The sequence below is a fragment of the Vanessa atalanta genome, chromosome W, assembly GCF_905147765.1.
Source record: "Vanessa atalanta chromosome W, ilVanAtal1.2, whole genome shotgun sequence".
Lineage (NCBI taxonomy): Eukaryota > Metazoa > Arthropoda > Insecta > Lepidoptera > Nymphalidae > Vanessa > Vanessa atalanta.
This window is the reverse complement of record NC_061901.1, coordinates 4900884-4921302: the sequence shown is the minus strand read 5'-3', so window position 1 is coordinate 4921302 and position 20419 is coordinate 4900884. Positions and strand designations below refer to the sequence as shown.

Genomic DNA, 20419 nt, shown 5'->3' with positions numbered 1-20419 from the left:
TGTATTATTATTTGTGTTGTTATGTTTTGTGTGTGTATGTATAATGCCTGAAACTAACCAACCTAATTTAGTCATTTGCAACTTAGGACGCTGCTTACCTAAATCTATGTAATTGTTAGTTATAACTTCTCAAAATATTTCTGCCCCGAGCAGTATGTCTACAGTCGAGGGAATATTGAAAGAGGGGTCTGCTAGTTGAATGCCCGAAGGAAGAGGCAAATGTGTGATATCTATATAATTATGTGGTAATAATTTAGTTATTTCTGGGAGAACAAAACATTTTAAATCAACATGATAACCACCCGAAATAGACTGGATAGTTATGACGCAAGACTCTGCACTATAGGAACATTGATTGTTTATACCTACAATAGTGGAGCTCGTATCATGTTTCGTCAAACCTAGTTTCTCACAGAGGTGCTGCGTGATGTAGTTAGAAGTGCTGCCGTTGTCTAGTAGAACGCGAGCTGTGCGAAGTCTTCCTATAGAATCCATCACCTTCACCAACGCTGTGGAAAGCAGTACGGAAGAGGTTTTAGTATTTTGTATATAAGTATTTGTAGATGAAGTGAGTGTTACTGGTAATTCTGTTTGATTTTGAATGTGTGTGTGTAAGAGTGTATTATGTTTAAGCTTACAATACTTGCAGTGTGATAATTTACAATGTTTATCTATATGACCTGGACGTAAACAATTTTTACAGACCTTAAAATTATTTATTTTCTGTAAACGGCTATTGACGTCAAGGTTTCTAAATTCCTGACAACTAAATAAGAAATGACTCTTTTTGCACATAGGACATGTAGTATTAATATTATTTTGCTTTGTATCTGTTTTTTGTGTGTGTTGTACTTGTAAATTAAATGTATTTTGTTTTTGTTGAGTGTTCTGTTTATATGTCATTTGTTGTTGTATAGTGTCTAATAAATCAGATCTGTTTGTTAAAAAAGTTATGAATTGTTTTAGAGTAAGGTAACCTGTTAATGTACTACGAAATTCTTCCCACTCCTTAAAAGAAATTTCATCTAATTTTTTAGATGAAATGAATGATAAGCGTATCCCAGTAGTCAGTTGGTTGGCCGAGACTGGCAAGTGCACGCAAGTTTTTATTAGTGACATCAATAATGTTTCTCAAACACTGACTTGATTCTTTTTGTGCTTGTTGTAAATTAAATAATGCATTAACATGATTATTAATTAAGAGACGTTCGTTGTCGTAACGATTAGTTAATAAATTCCAAGCTATTTGATAATTATCTGCAGTGAATTCTATATTCTGTACAATTAAAGACGCAGTACCTTTAAGAGCAGCGCGTAAATAATGAAATTTATTAATATCACTGATACTTTTATTATTATGAATAATAGATAAATACGTATCCCTAAACTCCAGCCAGCGCTGAAAGTCGCCATCGAATAAAGGCAAGTTGATTTTTGGCAGCCTTACGAAGCCATGATGCACGGATTCGGTAGATGATGAGTCATATCTATAACGGAGGTGATCTCGTTTCTGGCGCTCTGCATTCGTCAACGATGTGGCTTGAGCCACAAGCGAATAATATTTATTCTCAAATTGTATACGCTTATCGAATTTCCCATCTCCTTCAGACAATATCTCGAACTCCGACTGTAATTTATCAAATTCGTTATATGTAATTTCTAATTTTGACAAACGTAATTCTATTTCCGTTATCTGCAAGTCTGTTAACGGCTGATTAATATCTATTGTTTTTAAATAAGTACTAAATAGCGTTAGTTTGCTTTTAACATTCCCGCGTAATTTAAAAACGTCCTTAATACGAGCTTCAGCCATCATTAATCAATAATATATAATAATAACAAGTTACTAAACGAGAAATAATAAAAAGTGCATAAAAAATTAAATGAATGTAAAGATTAGAAATGATTTACGATAATGCAAAGCAAGCGATAGGTAGATATAGCTAGATAATTAGATAATACAACAGATGGCCGGCCGCCACGCGGCACGCAATAGCAGCTCGACGCAGTAGCAATGCAATAACAAGATAATAAATGCATATATAGCAATATAGCGTTGAGATAGATGCGCTGCTGCTGTCAGCTATTAAAAAAAATATGTTCTTATAATATGATAAATTGATTTACAGATAATTACGATTAGCGTTAAAATATGAATAGATGTCAATATGCTATTATAGTGTACTTTAAAATGGATAAGCAAAGAAGTTAAAAGGAAAAGATAGTAAATATTAGCGGATTGAACTTGGAGGCTGTCGACTATGTTAGATATTTGGGTTTTTATTCAGATAGGTCTTTACGGTGGGGTACCCACATAAACGAGATATGTGCAAAAACTATGAGATTTTTACAATTACTTAAAGTACTAGGTGGATCTGGATGGGGGATGCATCCACAACATTTACGGAGGGTATATATAGCTTTAATACGGAGTAGGATAGACTATGGGTCATTTTTATATGACAACAGCGCTAATGTACATTTACATAAGTTAAATAAAATACAAAGCCAAGCCATGCGAATTATTGGAGGTTATATTCATGTAATGGAGAGTGACATGTTTTGTGTGCCACCGCTGTATATAAGAAGGCTATACCTAGCTACGAAATATTGTTTGAAATCTCAGTCTTGGGCTGAAAATGAAACTATACAATGTATATTCGAGTTAAGTTTATTATTAGGGAAAAAATAAAAAGAAATTGGAATAATAAAAAGAAACCTTTATTAACTGTTACATACTTTAAAACAAAGAATGAAAATATAAGCTCCTCTAGTACTTTGGGAATGTTTAATCTCGATTCATGGGTGTCAAATATCGATATTAAAAACATTTGTAAATCTAACCTAATTTGTTTAGAAGGCCCAAAAAAAAATTATGACATTAACATTGAAAGGCAAGAAGTTGTTCAAGAACTACATCAGAATTATTATGGATGTTATTATTTGTATACAGACGGTTCTAAAGACAAAAAAAAATGTTGGCTGTTCTTGGTACGACCATAAGTCTAATACTGGTAAAATGTTCAAAATTACTGTTTATACATCAATAATGACTGCGGAACTTGTTGCTATTTATAAGGCACTATTTTATTGTAGAAATCTTACTAGTGAAAGTATTGTTATTTGTTCAGACAGCAAAAGTGCCATATTGCATCTCATAGGCTGCGTTAGGGGTAAAAGGGGAAAAACAATAGCTTACAAAATTTTAAATGAACTAATTAAATTACAATCAAGCGGCAAATCTCTGAAACTGCAATGGATTCCTTCAAACGTTGGGTTAACGGGAAACGAGAAGGCCGATACTTTAGCAAAACAAGCATTACTTAAAGGGACACCAATAAATCTAAGACCAAATTATTCCGATGTCTTAATGAAATACAAAAAGGAATGTGAAAAAGGCTTTAAAGAGTACTTCGACGAAAGATCGAAAAGTAAGGGAATATGGTACAAGATCATATAGAGTGAGCCTCCTCGTAGCCCGTGGTTCACCGACTTAGAGTTGACGCGTCAACAAATTGTTATCTCTGGCTCTAAGACTGCGTTCTGGACATGTTCCACTCAATAAATTTCGATTTTTAATGAAGAAACTAAATTCTCCAAACTGTGATTTATGTGGGATAGAGGATGACATACATCATTTCCTAGTGGAATGTGCCCGAAATGCAGCCATGAGACAGGAGTTGATGCGACGTTTTAATGTAAATTTATGGGAAATTGGCATTTTTTAAAGCGCACTGTCTATACCCGACTCAGATATAGCAAATATGATTTACCAGTTTAAGTTAAAATAAGTTGTGATTAATAGTTTATTCTTATTGTTGTTTGTGGTGGAATTGTTACTAAGGGTTACGATATGACTGACATTTAGCTTTGTCGCTAAAAAGTCCCAAATAAAATAGATTATAAAAAAAAACAGATGGCGTAAAATACGAAAAATGCGCGTTACGATATTTTTTTTTTTATTTATTTGGTTCTTCAACAATGTGTACACTGATTATAACGATATAATATAACAAGTAAAATTATATTCTAAGTGTCACAATTACTTAAAGAAGAACACAGCATGCACAAAAAAAAAACAATCAACAAGTTATGATATGACGACCGGAGAAAGTCTTTTTAAAAAGATTTATTTATTTATTTATTACAATTAATTATACAAAAACATAACTTTATTGATTGAAAACTGGATTGCGACTATATTAATTATTATAATATGTTATTAAGTAAATTTGTAAAATATGTAGCCCATTGTCTTCTTAAATGCGGTGTCAGCGGAATGTGTGGGAGTCGGCACTGGAATGTGTGTATTACGCCATGGTAACTCCTCCCTCCTTAAGATGGAAGCTGGTCCTGCAGCTTTCAGGAGCGTCCTCGTGACTCGTGTCCTTGTGTTTTGATTGTTTCTTGTGTTTATTCCAGAAAAACTTCCAAAAAATTAGGGTCCCAATTACTACGTACAGGATTAACGTGGGCCAACTAGGGATTGTCATTAAGTTAACCCAGTGAGAATCATCTGCTTCTTGAATATCTTCGACTGTGTTCATGAGTTCATGGATGCTGTTTAGCGAGATGTCTTCTAGGTGCAGTTCATAATGGACCTCTTCTTGATGTATGAGATTTTGATCTGGTAGCGGAATTATTTCATTCATCGTGATGGTGTTGCTGTGTGTTCTTATCGTTCTATTCATGATATTAATTTGGCAATCTTCTGTGATAGTTACTAGAAAAATGTTTGATGTTTTTCTGTAATTTGTTTTGCGTCCACACTGAGTTCTTATTACTTCTGGTTCTGGCAAAATTCCTAACCAGGTATTTTCGTTGATCTTCTGGAGTTTTCCTTTGCTAAGATTCATGCGAGCATGAGTGCAGTTTCCTTTTTGTTTCTTTATTAAGGCGATGGTGCAATCTTCAGATTTTTCAGTTGTTCTTAAGTCTAGCGAGTTGCAGAGCAAAGTGTCTTCGGAGATTCTCTTGCAGGGTTCTTCTGAGTATGCGTACTCTTCGCTTCCCAGGACAAGGAATTTGGACTTAGGTATAATGGTTAGGTTTTCTTTATTTGGGATAGAATATATATGTATATGATCATAGATATTAAAGTCAATGGACGGGATTACTAATATAAATGTTAAAGAGTGTCTTGTACTATACGCTTTCACGCTTATAGACTTTTCTATTTTATGAATGTTTTCTATACTAATTTCAGCAACTGGTTTTAAAAAAGAAAATTTCTCTAAATTTCTAATTTCTATAACTAAATTACGAGGATTAATAATACTAGGGTGCATTAGACCTAACTGCAAAAATGACATAGCATCTTCTAATATCATTAGCTTATCTAATAAAAGCTGTAATCTAAAACTTATTTGTACATAAATCTCTAAAAAGTGTAATTGGTTTGTAATAGTATTTGAATTAACTGTAATATTATGTAATAGAGATGCTAATCTGTTTTGATTCTCGTTTATTTTATTTAATTGATTAGAAAATTCATTAATTGTATTTTCTGCCAAAGATAATGTTCGCTTTTGAGATGTTTGAATATATGAAACTGAACTGCGAATTTTATTAATTTCATTTTCAAAACGGATTGCATCTTCGTTATCTAAATTGCCTGTAATTAATTTAACAACTGAGCCTAAGCCATTAATGATACCACGTTTAACTCTATTTCTAGGTGCTATAAACATTAACTTTTTATCAATTAAATCTAAATTATGTTCTATTTGATCTCTATATGTCTTATGCAGATTTTCTGATGCCCTATTGTTTTCAGCTGCTTTTGTACTTGCATATAAGGACATTAGTTTAATGGAAATTAAATGTAAATGAGTTATTTATTTATTTATTTAAATACTTTATTGTACACCACAAATTAAACAGATTAGCCTTATAGTAAGTTTATATAAAGAAACGATGGTACAACCGGCGGTCTTATCGCTTTAAAGCGATTTCTTCCAGACAACCGAGGTGATATGGAGTAGTAGCCAACAGAGAGATGGTAGGTGGTGTAAAATAGACTACATACATAGATACAAATAATATAATACATACATAAACTACTACATACATATAGCTAGGTACATAAATACATTTATACATACATATATACATAAATACATACAAATATACAGATATATACAAATAACAAATAGTATCTAGTCGCCATTCAGTGTGAGAGTGTGAGGTAATAATTAGTGACTTTAGTTTTAAATAATGTTAAAGAGGTTGCAGATTTGATATTAAGCGGGAGGGCCACAATCGAGTAGCCTCAGCCGTAAAAGATTTTTTGAAAAAAATTGTTTTCTGCACAGGTGGATTTAAAAATAAATTTTCAGATGAACGTAAGTTCATGTTGTGCCCGTCAATAACATTGCGAGAATTCAAAAATTTAAATTTTTCTTTCAGATAAATAGGTGAGTGAGGATTGAATAACACACAGTACAGAAGACAAACAATATGTAGATTCCGGCGAAAACGAATAGGTAACCACTTGAGCTGAGTACGAAATTCAGAGACATGGTCATATTTGCGTAAGCCAAATATGAACCGAATAGCTAGATTTTGAAGACGCTCAAGTTTATTTAATTGGTCCTCATTTAAATCTAGATAGCTTGCGTCTGCATAATCGAGAATAGATAGAAGTAGAGAATGTGCTAACATAGTCTTGGTGGAAATAGGAAGAAAAGAACGAAGACGTCGTAGAGAGCCCATCGCCGCAAACATTTTCCTGCTGACTACATTTAACTGATGTGACCATGAAAGTGTAGAATCTAGATGTATACCGAGATTTTTGACCGTGGAACTATATGGTATAGTACAATTATCTAATATAATCGTAGGAATGTTTCTCCAGTCAACTCTTGAAATCATAGCGGTACTGCCAATAATAATGGCCTGTGATTTTGATGGATTGATCTTTAAACCATAACACTTGTTCCAATCACTGATTGTAGCCAGGTCATCATTAATGGCAGTGATAGCGCTGGGCAAGTTATCCAAGGTTGACTGGGTATAAAGCTGGAGATCATCTGCATACATGTGGTAGAGAGAAGAAATCTTTTGAGTAATAGAATTAATGAAAATTGTAAAGAGAATAGGAGACAACACGCCACCCTGAGGCACTCCAGCACGTACTTCACACCAAGACGAAAATGTTTCGTCTACCTGAACACGTTGCCTTCGGCCTCTTAGATAACTCTGAAACCAGCCAATCGCCGATGGAGATATGTTAAGAGAACGTAGCAAACTCAATAAGATGTCAAAGTTGACAGTACCGAAAGCATTGCTAAAATCTAACAATGTCAGCACTGTAAGTTGTTTATTCTCCATGCCCAATCTAATGTCGTCGGTAATTTTCACGAGCGCTGTGACCGTGCTATGACCGGAGCGGAAGCCAGATTGGAGTGGATTAAGAAGGCTATGCCTATTTAGGAATGTTATTAATTGCTGCAGCACTAGTTTTTCTAAAACTTTGGAAAGGAATGGAAGGATGGAGATAGGACGAAAATCAGAGTAATTCATAGAATTAGCCTTTTTGGGAAGTGGAATAATACGGGCTACTTTCCAGGCATCGGGGAACTTTGAGGAAGTGCCCACGGCATTAGAAGAGATGGACACTATGCTCTTCTTAACATCACATTCGGTGAAAGGAATGAAATTAAACGGTGGATAGTCAAAGGTTGGCAAACAAGAAAGAATATTTAACGTCCGCTCTTTTTCTGCGTTGTAAATAACGTCAGATGAAGAAAAATGCTACGGTGAAGAGAATTATGATATGATTTGCCAATTCCAAACGATTCGAGGAATTTCCAAACTTTAGCTGGGTCGCCGTTTTCGACTGATTTATGAATGTGGCGTCGTTGCGCATCTCTACACGATGTATTGCAGCGATTCCGGATTTTATTATATTTAATACGGTTTTTGTCACATGCATCAGATTTTAATTTACTTTTAGCCATAGCTTTTTTTGCAATTAGACTTTTTAATTCCTCAGATAGCCAAGGCGCTGGTAAGTGTTTAATTTTAATAGGTCTAACCGGAGCATGTTTATCATAAAGACCAGTCAGACAAGAATTAAACATAAGATTTTAAATTAACATGGTTATTTTTATTACTAACAGTATTTAAAACGGGATATTTACCATGTTTTTTATTTTTATTTGTTGGAGCTCGATATTTCGACATTATCTACGAATGTCTTGTTCACGAGACTGACTACATTTAACTGATATAGAATTAAACATGTCAACTTTTAAGTCGACAGAGCTGGCATCAACTACAGCTGACCAATTAATTTTGCGAGCATCCTCAGAAAGACGTTCTTTATCCATTCCCCCAAAACTACGCCGCAGAAGTATTCTCGATTTTGCTTTAGGAGGACGAACTTTGTATGAGACAAAAATCAGATCATGATTCGAAAAAGCATCAGCCTCAAATTGGCCGTGCGTGAGGACAAAATCTGGGGATGACACTATAATGAGATCGAAAAGTGAAGGGACACAGTTAGGGGGGTTGTGAGTGGCCGAGAGAGGCAAATTGTGCAGGTTGCACGCATCAATTACAGAGTTTAGCTTTCTGCATCGGTTGTCACCTTTAAGGAGACATGTATTAAAGTCACCCATAATTATGGTATGACTATATAAGGGAGACAAATTAACTAATAAACTTTCGAATGCAGAAAAATAATCAATATGTAGAGAGGGAATATAAAATACGCCGAGAAGAATTTTGGTGAGAGAAAGAGTTATTTCGATGAGTAAGTGTTCAGCAGCATTAGTTGGAGGAGGCTGAGTCGACGAGCTAACAATAGTAAAGGGAATATAAGAACGAAGGTAGATCGCGACTCCACCCCCACCTTTACCAATGCGGTCGTTACGTATCAGTGTAAACCCTGGTAAGCAGTAAGATGTAGATGGTAAACATGGCTTTAACCAGGATTCGGAGATGAGAATCGCGTGGATATTACGAGATTCAAATGACGCAAGCATATCGGGATAATGGGCCGGAATACTCTGTGCATTAATGTGAATAACGTTGAAATTCTTCATTGAATCTGAGAAACAAGAATTAAGAACGGCGTTTAAAGGAAGGGAAGATGTACTGTGGAAACTATCCTCATCTGACAGATCTTCATTTGATGAGCAAGACAAAAAATGGCTACTAGATATACTATTATTTAATGACATTATGATAGTTTTATAATAGATATATATAAAATACAATAATAAAATAAGAAAATTATATATAAATAACTTATAATAAATTGTAAATATGTTATAATAATAATAAATTAATAAAGGCAGAAACCAACCCACCAGCGGTCTGAGAGAAAAAAAAAAAAAAAATCACTTAAAAGGTAAAAAAAACAAATTCAAAAACCGTTATAAACTAATAGATAGTATCAAGTAAAATAAAACACGTTACAACAAAAACAACAACAAAAAGAAACATGTAAAAAAAAAAAAAAGGAAAAGAACAACAGTAACATATTTATAGTAACAACATAATATATAATTAATGCAATAAGTAAACTTTACTAGTATTGAGATAAAGAAAAAATAATGCAAAAACTAAATTATGATAAACATACGTTATGCCATTTATATCTCAAAGCAATAACGGAACGCAGTATGAATGCACTTGTCAAGATGTCAACGTGACAGTGTTTAGTTGTTTACATTTTACAACACGGTTTTTTCGCTTGCGTTAGCTTTGGTTGACACACGTGTTAGTGAGATATCTGTGTTTTTACAATAACATTGTGTGATTCTTTCATTAATTTTCAGTGCAAATAGTTCGATTTTATGGTTTTTGGGTTTTACTAACATAATTCGGTTACGGTAAGTGTTATTTTTTAGTTTTTTATTATAGATAAAGTATATTAGTTTAGTTACAGTAGTTAGTTTATAATGGATGTCGATCCTCCTCCTGAACCTCCCGATCCTGGGGGCTTAGAATTACAAACTGACCTCTCATCATCCTCCTCTCGCAAACGTTCCGGGGATAATTCCTCATGTTCTCTTGTTTCCTCCTCTAAGAAAACAGTAGTCCACCCTACTACCGCAAGTCCTTCCATTCAAACTGTATATGTAAATCCATCCTTCATCGATGGCCCTAAAAGTTATACAGATGACGATAAAGGTCCCTTCATAGTTCACGTCTCTCGGGAAGTTGCTGATCCAGCTGCTGGTATTTCGATACGAGCCATTAAATTCGGACAGTTCTTACATAATCACAAGATTGGCTCAATTGTTAATGATGGTGTTAAAAATGTTGGTCGCAATAAAATAGAAATACAATTTTCATCAGCACAAGCGGCAAATAATTTTATTAAAAACCCAATATTAGATCTCTGCAAGTATAAGGCTAGTTTACCCACATATAATGTTACCAGAATGGGTCTAATAAAAGGCATCCCAGTGGATTGGTCTATGGAGGATCTCTTGGAGTCAATTGAGCTCCCTCGTGGATGTGGGGATATAATCAAATTGAGACGACTAAACCGTAAGACTTTTAACGAAGGAGTTGTGTCCTGGATTCCAACTCAATCGGTTGTTATAACTTTTAAAGGTCAAATCCTTCCTGGTAAAATCTTTTCCTACCATACATCCCTCCCTGTTGAAACCTATAATCTCCCCACTATAATATGCTTGAACTGTTGTCGTTATGGCCACATTAAGACTCAGTGTAGATCCACTCCCAGGTGTTTTAAATGTTCCCAATCTCATACAGGTGAGTTGTGTGAGGTTGTTAAAGATAATGCTACATGCCTACACTGCTCTGGCAAACACTTTGCCACAGATAAAGATTGCCCGGAGTATTCGCGACAGCACTCTATAAAAATTGTAATGTCTCAGGATAATGTTTCTTACATGGAAGCTGCCTCTCGCTTTCCTAGTGTCCGTAGATCCTATGCAGAGGTAGCAAAAGAGTTGTTCTCCGTTCCCACATACATCCCAACTAACCCTGGTCCTTCTAAGTCCACCCCCTGTCTTAGTAAATCATACAGACAAACCATTGTCCGCTCTCCCTCCCCTAGACTTCCTCAAGGGAAGGGGTATGATAAACATGCCCATCAAGCCATAGTTGGCAATTGCCCCTCCTCCTCTCCTAATGGTTGTGCCTTAAATGTTGCTAACCCGTCCCCTCCTAATAATAATCCTAACTTATTGGAACTACTCACAAAAATCCTCTTAAATATCCTCAGTACATGCAATGAAATCCCTTTACCGTCCAACGTTGCCAATGACCTAAATCAATTATTTAATATCCTCCACAATGGCCCCAATCAGATTCCTTCAATGGAACTGCAAAAGCGTCCGTCCTAAGAAACCTGAACTCCTCTCACTTATTAATTTGTATAAACCTGTCATTATTGCCATCTCTGAGACATGGTTGATTCCCGGTTCTCGATTTCGGATTCCGGGTTTCACCTGTTTGAGGGATGACAGAAGTGATGGGTATGCAGGTAGTGCCATCTTGATCAGGCACTCCATTCCCTTCTCCCAAATCCCCTTACCTCCTTTTAGCCGGCACATCAATGCTGTAGCTATAAAAGCCTTCAACATTTCCTTTTTATCTATTTACATTCCCCGTCCTACTCCTTCACTTGCTCCTGAGTTACATTCCATTTTATCTTCTCTCCCAAGCCCTGTTCTTGTTATGGGGGATTTTAATGCCCACCATACATTATGGGGTTCCTATTTCTGTGATGGATTTGCTCCCTTGTTGGTGGATATCGCTGATGATGTAAATTTTTGCATTCTCAATGATGGTTCGCCTACTCGTAGAGTTTATCCTAATCAGAATCCTAATTCTGCTGTTGATTTATCCCTAGCATCTCCCTCCCTATCCTCGCAAATATGTTGGAACATCCTTCCATCGACATTTGGAAGTGACCATTTCCCTATCCTTCTCTCATTAAACAACAGATCCATTGCTCCTACCAAATCATCCCCTCTCCTAAAATATAGACTTAAAAACGTTAACTGGTTGGCATATTCTAACTCTGTTGATGTCATGTTGAACTCCCTCCCTGATTTTGTAAATGGTGAAAATGCTGTTGCATACTACGAACTTTTCCTTAATATTATCAAATCCTCCGCTGATACCCATTTTCCACAAAAAAATATTAATAAAAAGATTTGTTTCTCCCCACCTTGGTGGGATGAAGAATGTAATGCCTTGGTCCAACAGAGATCTGAAGCCGAAGAGTCATATACTGCATCTATGACTACACAGAATTTCATCAAATATCAGCGTATAGATGCCAAAATTAAAAAACTATTTTCTAAAAAGAAAAAGCAGGGTTGGATCAATTTCTGTGAATCCCTTAGTCCTCGGTCTCCCCCTCAAACAGTTTGGAGAAATCTTAAGAGATTTCGCCGCTCCCTCAATTCAGAAAACCTAAACGCCTATAATCCGTCCGAATGGCTTAATGATTTTACTACCAAACTTGCACCTCCCTTCGTACCATGCCAAGATAGTTTTATAAACTTTACTCCAACCTCAGTCTCAGATGATATGGATAGTCCGTTTACACTCTCTGAGCTACACACAGCTCTAAATGGACTTAAGGACTCGTCACCAGGGGAAGATGGCGTGCCCTACTCCTTTATAATAAACCTCAGTGATAAAGCTAAATGCGTCTATCTGAATATAATTAATGCTTTTTTCTTAACAGGAATCGTCCCGGAATCTTGGAAGTCCCAAATTATTATTCCCATACTCAAACCAGGAAAAAGCCCTTTGGATCCAAATTCCTATAGACCCATTGCTTTATCGTCTACATTAGTGAAAGTTACTGAACATCTCCTAAAAAACCGTTTGGAATGGATAATGGAAAGCAGGAATATTCTCTCGCCCTCTCAATTCAGCTTTCGAAAGGGTTTGAGCACTCTTGATAGTCTCAGCATTCTCACGACAGACATTCGAATAGCCTTCTCTAACGGAGAGTACCTTGTGGGTGTTTTTCTAGATATTTCTTCGGCATATGATAATGTTCTTCTTCCGGTACTCAGGCAGAAACTGCAACAGCTGAGTATCCCTCCGAGGATTACTCATTTCATATGTAATCTGCTATTTTGCAGATCAATTACCGTTAAACATCAAAATTGTATTCTCCCCCCCAGATTTGTCTGGAAAGGTCTCCCGCAAGGTTCAGTCCTCAGCCCTCTGCTTTACAGCATTTATACCCATGATCTCGAATTGTCTGTTAACAACTTTTGTAACATTCTTCAATATGCCGATGACATTGTTTTATATCTTAAATCTTCTTCTATTCAAAATTTAACTTTGCGACTAAACTCTGCTTTGCATTATCTTGACCTATGGCTCTCTGACCATGGCTTATCTTTATCAATAGATAAGACCCAGGCAGTTGTTTTTACTCGGAAAAGACTAATTCCTGTCTTTGACTTGGTTTGTGGGGATCAACGAATCAACTTTGTCAACAAGACGAAATTTCTAGGCATAATACTCGACAACAAACTGAACGGAATTTATCACTCTGAGCATATTATTAAAAAATGTGAAAAGGGCATTAACGTCCTTAGAGCTGTCTCAGGAGTCTTGTGGGGAGCTCACCCCTATTCTCTTAAACTACTGTACAATGCAATAGTTCGTAGTCATTTAGACTATGGACTGTTTGTCTTAGAACCCCTAAATAAAGCCGTTTCTGATAAGATTAATAAAATTCAATACAAATGCCTTAGGATAATTATAGGAGCTATGAAAACTTCTCCCACTAACGCTCTGCAAGTTGAATGTGTTGATCCTCCACTCCAACTGAGAAGACAATTTTTATGCGACCGTTTTGTGGTAAAATCATTACAGTTATCCTCTCATCCTCTCTGGTCCCGTTTAAGCGAATTATCCCAACTCTGCGTTGGGGCGAACCCCAAAAGTCCATCCTTACTATTAGACAGTTTTTTAAAATTTACGAAACTCCCACATCCTATCTTAAGGTTCCAGTCAAATCCTCTTTTTTCCACTCCATTTAGAGCTCTAGTCTATAATCCATCTATTATCACAGATCTTGGTCTTATTAAAGGGGCCCCTGAATCAAATTCTAAATTTCAAAGATTTTTTAATCAAAATTGGTCAAATCATTTACTTATATTTACTGATGCCTCAAAACTATCCCCTGATAGCTGCGTCGGCTCAGCCTGTTGGATCCCTAAATTCAAAATTGTCCTTCAAGTTAAATCCCCTCCTGAAACATCCATCTTTTCTGGTGAAGCGATTGCGATTTTGGAAGCCATCCTTTTTGCCCACTCCCATGACCTCAGAAATACGGTAATTCTGACAGATTCTTTGAGTTGTCTGTTGGCTATTAAGGAAAATCCGTTTCGTAGTAGGCGAAAATTTTTTATCATCTTTAAGATCAAGGAGGCATTGTTTTCCTGTCATCGAAAGGGGCTGGAAATATCGCTTGCCTGGATACCGAGCCACTCTGGTATATCCGACAATGATGCAGCAGACTCGTTCGCTAGAGCTGCTATAACAACTGGCTCTCTTGAACATTTTAAAAATTCATCTCAGGACTTGTGTGCTCTAGCGAAAACTTATCTGGACAAATCCTGGAACTCTATTTGGAAAGTTTCATCAAAATCTAAAGGTAGATTTTACGCATCTCTACAACCAGATATTCCAAGGCGACCTTGGTTTTCTCTTCACAGGCAAGCTAATCGTTGGGTCACCACAACTATCTGCCGACTACGCCTTGGACATGCATGTACCCCCATACATCTTTGTAAAATTAAAGTCAGAGATCACTCTTTGTGTGAATGTGGCCTAGACGAAGGTTCCTTATCCCATATACTGTTTTCTTGCCCCAAACTCCTCCATCCTTTATATGACGTTCTCCCTCCAAAAGCTCCTCGCCCTATTAATGTTCAATGTTTGTTAATGTTTGTGTTCAGTCCATTTTGTAAATTTTTATGTAAATATATTGAGCGTAATAACATTAAGTTGTAAATATTTTTGTGTTTGTTCATATATGTTATCTTAATAATAATTTATGTTTATCTAATTATTTATTATTGTGTTGTTTTAGGTTATGGGCTAACAGAGAGTCAACTTCTATTATGCCTTCAAATTAAATTAAGCCTGTAATCTCGACCGCACCGATCAATCTCCATCGTGTCTTCTCCATCGCACGTGACATTGGCGAAATAATCTGTGCCCTCTTGGCATAAATAAAAGCCAAAATTAAAAAAAAAAATTAAAAAATTTTACAACACAAAATTGCTTACTACCTGATTTGTTATATTATATTAGTTTTATTACGTGATAAAAACTTAACTGAACATTGAAATAAACAAAAACAAGATAGTAAAAAGAAAGAAACGAAGTTGATACAAGTACTCGCGAAAGAAAGACGTTAAATGTTAAATAAGCAATAGAAAAAACAAAAACAATACAAGATAATAAGAATAAATTACTTCTTAACGTTCCTTTTAGATCGCAAATATGTTGTTTTGGTATCCTTAACTGCATTTGAGACAACAGTCGCAGCAGAAGGGCCCGGGACCACTACACTGTCACTGGGGATGGCATCCAGTTCCTGTTTTGTGTGAACACGGTGCTTCGACTGGTCGGACCCCATCACCATCACTACACCATTATCAGTCCAGCATCTAGATATCCCAAATCGCTGCCGGGCTGCTAAAAACACTTCATGGCGACGTTTGGTCAGAAATTCAGATATGGTGATACCGGTGCCTTTAAGGTTCTTTTTGGCGCCCCAGACCTTGTCTTTAACCGAAGTATCCTTGAACTTCACAAAAATCGCACGTGGCTTACCATTGCCAGGCTGACCAAGGCGATGGGAACGGGATATGGAGTCAGCTGTTAATCCAGGGAATTTAAGGTGATCGCCCAAAACTTTTGAGATATGAGCCGATATATTCTCATGTTTGTCCTCCGGAACACCATGGACCAAGAGTATTTTCCTACGTGACCGCATCTCCATCACATCACAGTGATGGGACAGCAGCTCCACCTGCAGTTGCAAACTTTCAAGAGCCGCTATTACAAAACTGCGAAACGAATTGAATTGGCTGTTGATATTGGACACGGGGCTTGAGGCAGGAACAGCATTTCTCAAGTCTCTCTGGAACTCTGCCATTCTTAAGTTAAAGTGCTCCGTGAGATCCGCTATAGAGCTTTTAATTGATTCCATGTTGTCGTGTTGGATTTGTTGTAATTGTGGTAGTGATTATTATTCTCAGACCAAGCTGGCGGGTATAGGAAATGTCACAGGTACATTAAATTATTTTATTTTATTAATTATTTAAAACTATTTAAATGAATTAAATTTAAAGATGTAAAAAATTTGCGACTACTATTTACACTCCTACCCGACAAAAAAGCTATATGTACAAGCAAGGTTAAATGAATCAACTTGTTTAAGGATACGTCCTTGTTTAAGTAAAAGGATTCCATTATTATTATCTACGGGTTGAAATGTTACGTCTGATTTTGACTGGAACACGAGGGATCCGAAGATGAGGGTCCTGGAACAAGGTGAGGTCTTCGTAGAAGTTTGAAGTGAACTCTGATTGACTTAGAGTTAGGGTGACTACCTATTATCTCTGCTATATTATTAGGATGAAGGTGAATTATCTTATACGGACCTTTAAACACCGGCTTCGTTTTGTCGTTTCTCGCGGTTTTGGCCACTTGTTTAAAAACTGTTTCACCTACCTTAAACGTTATATCTTCTGCTGTCTGGTTACGCTTCGCTATTACCTGTTCATTGTTCTTAGATACGTGCGCTGCCACACATTCTTGTACGGCTTCAGCGTTCCTTCTATGCTTAAGAACATAATCTTGGTAAAATTGCTTAGTGTAATGAAGTTCTAAAGGGTTTCTGGATGCAGTATGTCCAAAAAGTAGCTCGTGAGGGGTATATTCAGTTGTCGAATGAATAGTGTTATTATATGCGATAATAGCAAATTTCATGATAATTTGTATAGGGTCATCCTTATTCGTCATCCTCTGTATCCTAATAATTTCTCCTATAGTTGAGTGAAATCGTTCTATGGGTGAATTTGAATTCGGGTTATAAGGGGTTGTAAAGTGAATGTTAATGTCGTGTAGGGCACACATCTCCTTTATAACTTCGTTATCAAACTTACTGTCAGAGTCGGTTGTAATTTTCAGAGGGGTTCCTAATATTGAAAAAATATCGAATAAAGCTTCAGCTATGTGTACACTACTAGTTGCATTTAAAGGGACTGCTTAAGCATATTTTGAAAAGTTATCAATGATTGTGAGGAATGTTGCTCCTCCTGTAGAATATAAATCCATGAATAAATGTTCCATGGGCTTACTTTTCAGTTAGAGCTAATGGGGGTCTCAGGGGATTTCTTTCATATTTAGCTTGTAAACATGTAGTACACTTATTTACAAACGCTTGAATAGTTAATAGCATATTGGGCCAATGATAATTTCTATGGATTTGCTTGTAAGTTTCCTGAATGCCACGATGGATTGTCTTACCTTCGTGATATTTTTTAATTATTTCCTGTTGTTCTGTCTTATTTTCGACTAAAGTAATGCGTGTTGTACACCTAAAAAGCTTTGGACCTCTATCATTAAATATCGTCGTGTAGACTCTAGAAAATACTGGATATAATTCGTCGTTATAGAAGTAGCAGTGGAAAACACGATCGGCGATAGTGTGCTCCTTTAAAAATTGTATTATTTCTTTCTCCGTGTTATTGACTGGGATAAATACGTCTTTGATAACCGTGCGCGAATTAGTTGATCTGTTTTCAACTCTATAATGTGAACCAGGAGTTGACCTTATATGAAATTGCTTAAGTTGTCTATCAATAGCGTCTTCTAATATTGGTATCCCTTGATTCTCGTTGTCGGGTTGTGTGTGGTTGGTCGAAATTAAATTGTCGGGGTCAAGGCTGTCAGATTCTGTTCCTATACTGGGTGGTTGTATGTCAGGTCTAAGTGTTGCGTCATTGTCATTATTAAAATTGTCGTCTATTGTAGGGGGTTCTTGTACTGTAATCGTATCCATCTCTACTTCCTGTCTTACATTTTCGAATATCCTGTTGATTATGTCATCGTCGTCATTGTCGTCTAAATTTACTGCCAGGGAATCTATACTTTTGTGGAAAATTTTCACACGGGAGAGAGCGTCTACGACATTAACCAAGTCAGGGGCCTGTGATCAGTGTAGATGATAAATTTACGACCATAGAGATATGGTCTGAAATATTTAACTGCCCATACTATGGCTAACAATTCTTTTTCTATGGTAGAATAGCGGGCCTCAGTATCGGAAAGGGTTCTTGAAGCGTAAGCTACAGGTTTATCCGCGCCTACGGGGCCTTGAAATAATACAGCACCAAGGGCTATGTCTGATGCGTCTGTTGTCAGTATAAAAGTCTCGTCAAAATTTGGATACTGTAAAATGGGTGCATTAGTCAAAATCTGTTTGCACTTCTTAAAGGATTCTAAAAATTCCGGGGAATGTATTACTTTTCTATGTTTCTTAAGGCATAAGGTCATGGGTTTAGTCAATTTGGCAAAGTCTTTAATAAATTTTCTGTAATAACCAACAAGTCCTAAAAAGCTTTTAATGTCTTTATGGGTTTTTGGCAGTGGGAAATTCAAAACAGCTTTGATCTTGTCTTGATTCGGTACAAGTCCTCGCTCTGTCAGTTCATGTCCTAAAAATTTAACGTGTTTTTTCAAAAATTCGGATTTGTCGAGTTGTATTTTCAAATTATGGGTTTTAAATCTGACAAAAACTTGTTTTAGTTTGTCAATATGTTCTTGTAAGGAAGTCGATATTATTATAACGTCGTCTAGGTACGTAAAAACGTTGTCAATACCTCTGAAAATATGATCCATTAGTCTTTGAAAAGTGCTAGGTGCATTTTTCAAACCAAATGGCATCCTAAGAAATTCATAATGTCCTCTCTCTGTAGTAAAAGCCGTTTTCTCTATATCATCAGGGTTCATTTCCACTTGATGATAACCACTAGCGAGATCTAAAGTAGTAAAGTATTGAGCTCGTCCTAGTCTGTCTAGAATGTCATTTATGTTAGGAAGAGGATATTTGTCTTCTATGAGCCGGTCATTAAGTCGTCGATAGTCTATGACTAGTCCACTTAACCTTTCCCGATGCGTCTGATTTTTTAGGGACGATATGAACGGGGCAAGACCATGGGGATATACTCTCACGGATGATACCTTGTTTTAATAAGTTATCTACTTGTTTTTGTATTTCTATTCTTTGTTGAGGGGGTTGTCTGTAACTTCTAACAAAAATTGGGGTCTGGTCTGTCAGTCTCAGTTTGTGCTTAACAGCGTATGTAAAAGAAAGTGGGATTTTTTCAGAATAAAAGAGGTCTCTATATCGATAACAAATCTTATTAATTTCACGACGCTCTTCGTCATTCATGTGGTCTGTTCGTATTTTACGTAAATTTTCACACAATTCCTTATCTATATCTGTGTTTACTGTAATTGAATTGAATTTACATTTATCTATGTCTGTGTTATTATGAAAGTTTTCTAATGGAATATTTACTGAGTTAGAAATTATTTTCTTCACAGTATTAAAATTAATTATTGATGTTTTAAATTTTCCTTTATTAACATGGATTATTGCTGCAGGTAATTTTAAGCCATTAGACCAAACAAATTCGTCATGGATGTATTGACCGTCAGTATAGTTTGTTTTTACGGTTATAACTTTCTCACAACTGGATTCTATAGTGTTTTTTTTTGTGGGGTAATCAACATAAGCAGCCCGTAAATGTCCCACTGCTGGGATAAAGGCCTCCTCTCCCTTTGAGGAGAAGGTTTGGAGCATATTCCACCACGCTGCTCTATCTCTGTGGTAGAAGTATGTAAAAGCTTGTTTTTTATGTCATGTTACAGTCTAAAGTTTTTAATAGATCTAATCCTATAAGTCCTTTGTGTTTCGGGTCAAAGTCAAAAATTAAAAATTTATGAATAATATCGCTATTGAAAATTGGAGGAAGGGGCAAATAAGCTACTTCTTCATGCCGCGTAGTAGCGTGTGCTGTTTTTACTTCAAAAGGTTCATATTCGACAACATTTTGAAACATTGTATTTCGAATGACTGAAGGGGATATCATAGAGCGTGATGCTCCCGTATCTATGAGAAACTTACCTTGAAATTCTTGTAGTTCTATATATGGAAGGTGATCTTTATCGTGGTTATTAAGTTTCACTAACTCGAGCCCTCTTGGTCTGGATCCGGGGAAAAATCCTGCTGGGTATAGGTCTCCTCATTATGAGACTGGTAGTCGTGCTGGTTGAGGTCGCAACTATCAAAATATTCATACTGACCTTGCTGATAACCGTGGTCCACTCCATCATCACCGGGTTGTTCATACGATAAGGGTTCATTAGTGTA

General features: G+C 36.3%; 1 protein-coding gene across 1 annotated transcript; it reads right to left on the bottom strand.

Moving 5' to 3' along the window:
• Nucleotides 1-15442: 15442 nt before the first annotated feature.
• On the bottom strand, nucleotides 15443-16186 carry LOC125075567 (protein unc-13 homolog C-like). Its single transcript, XM_047687279.1, has one exon. It carries the CDS (start codon nucleotides 16184-16186, stop codon nucleotides 15443-15445), a length of 744 nt encoding a protein of 247 aa, XP_047543235.1.
• Between the last annotated feature and the right edge of the window lie 4233 nt (nucleotides 16187-20419).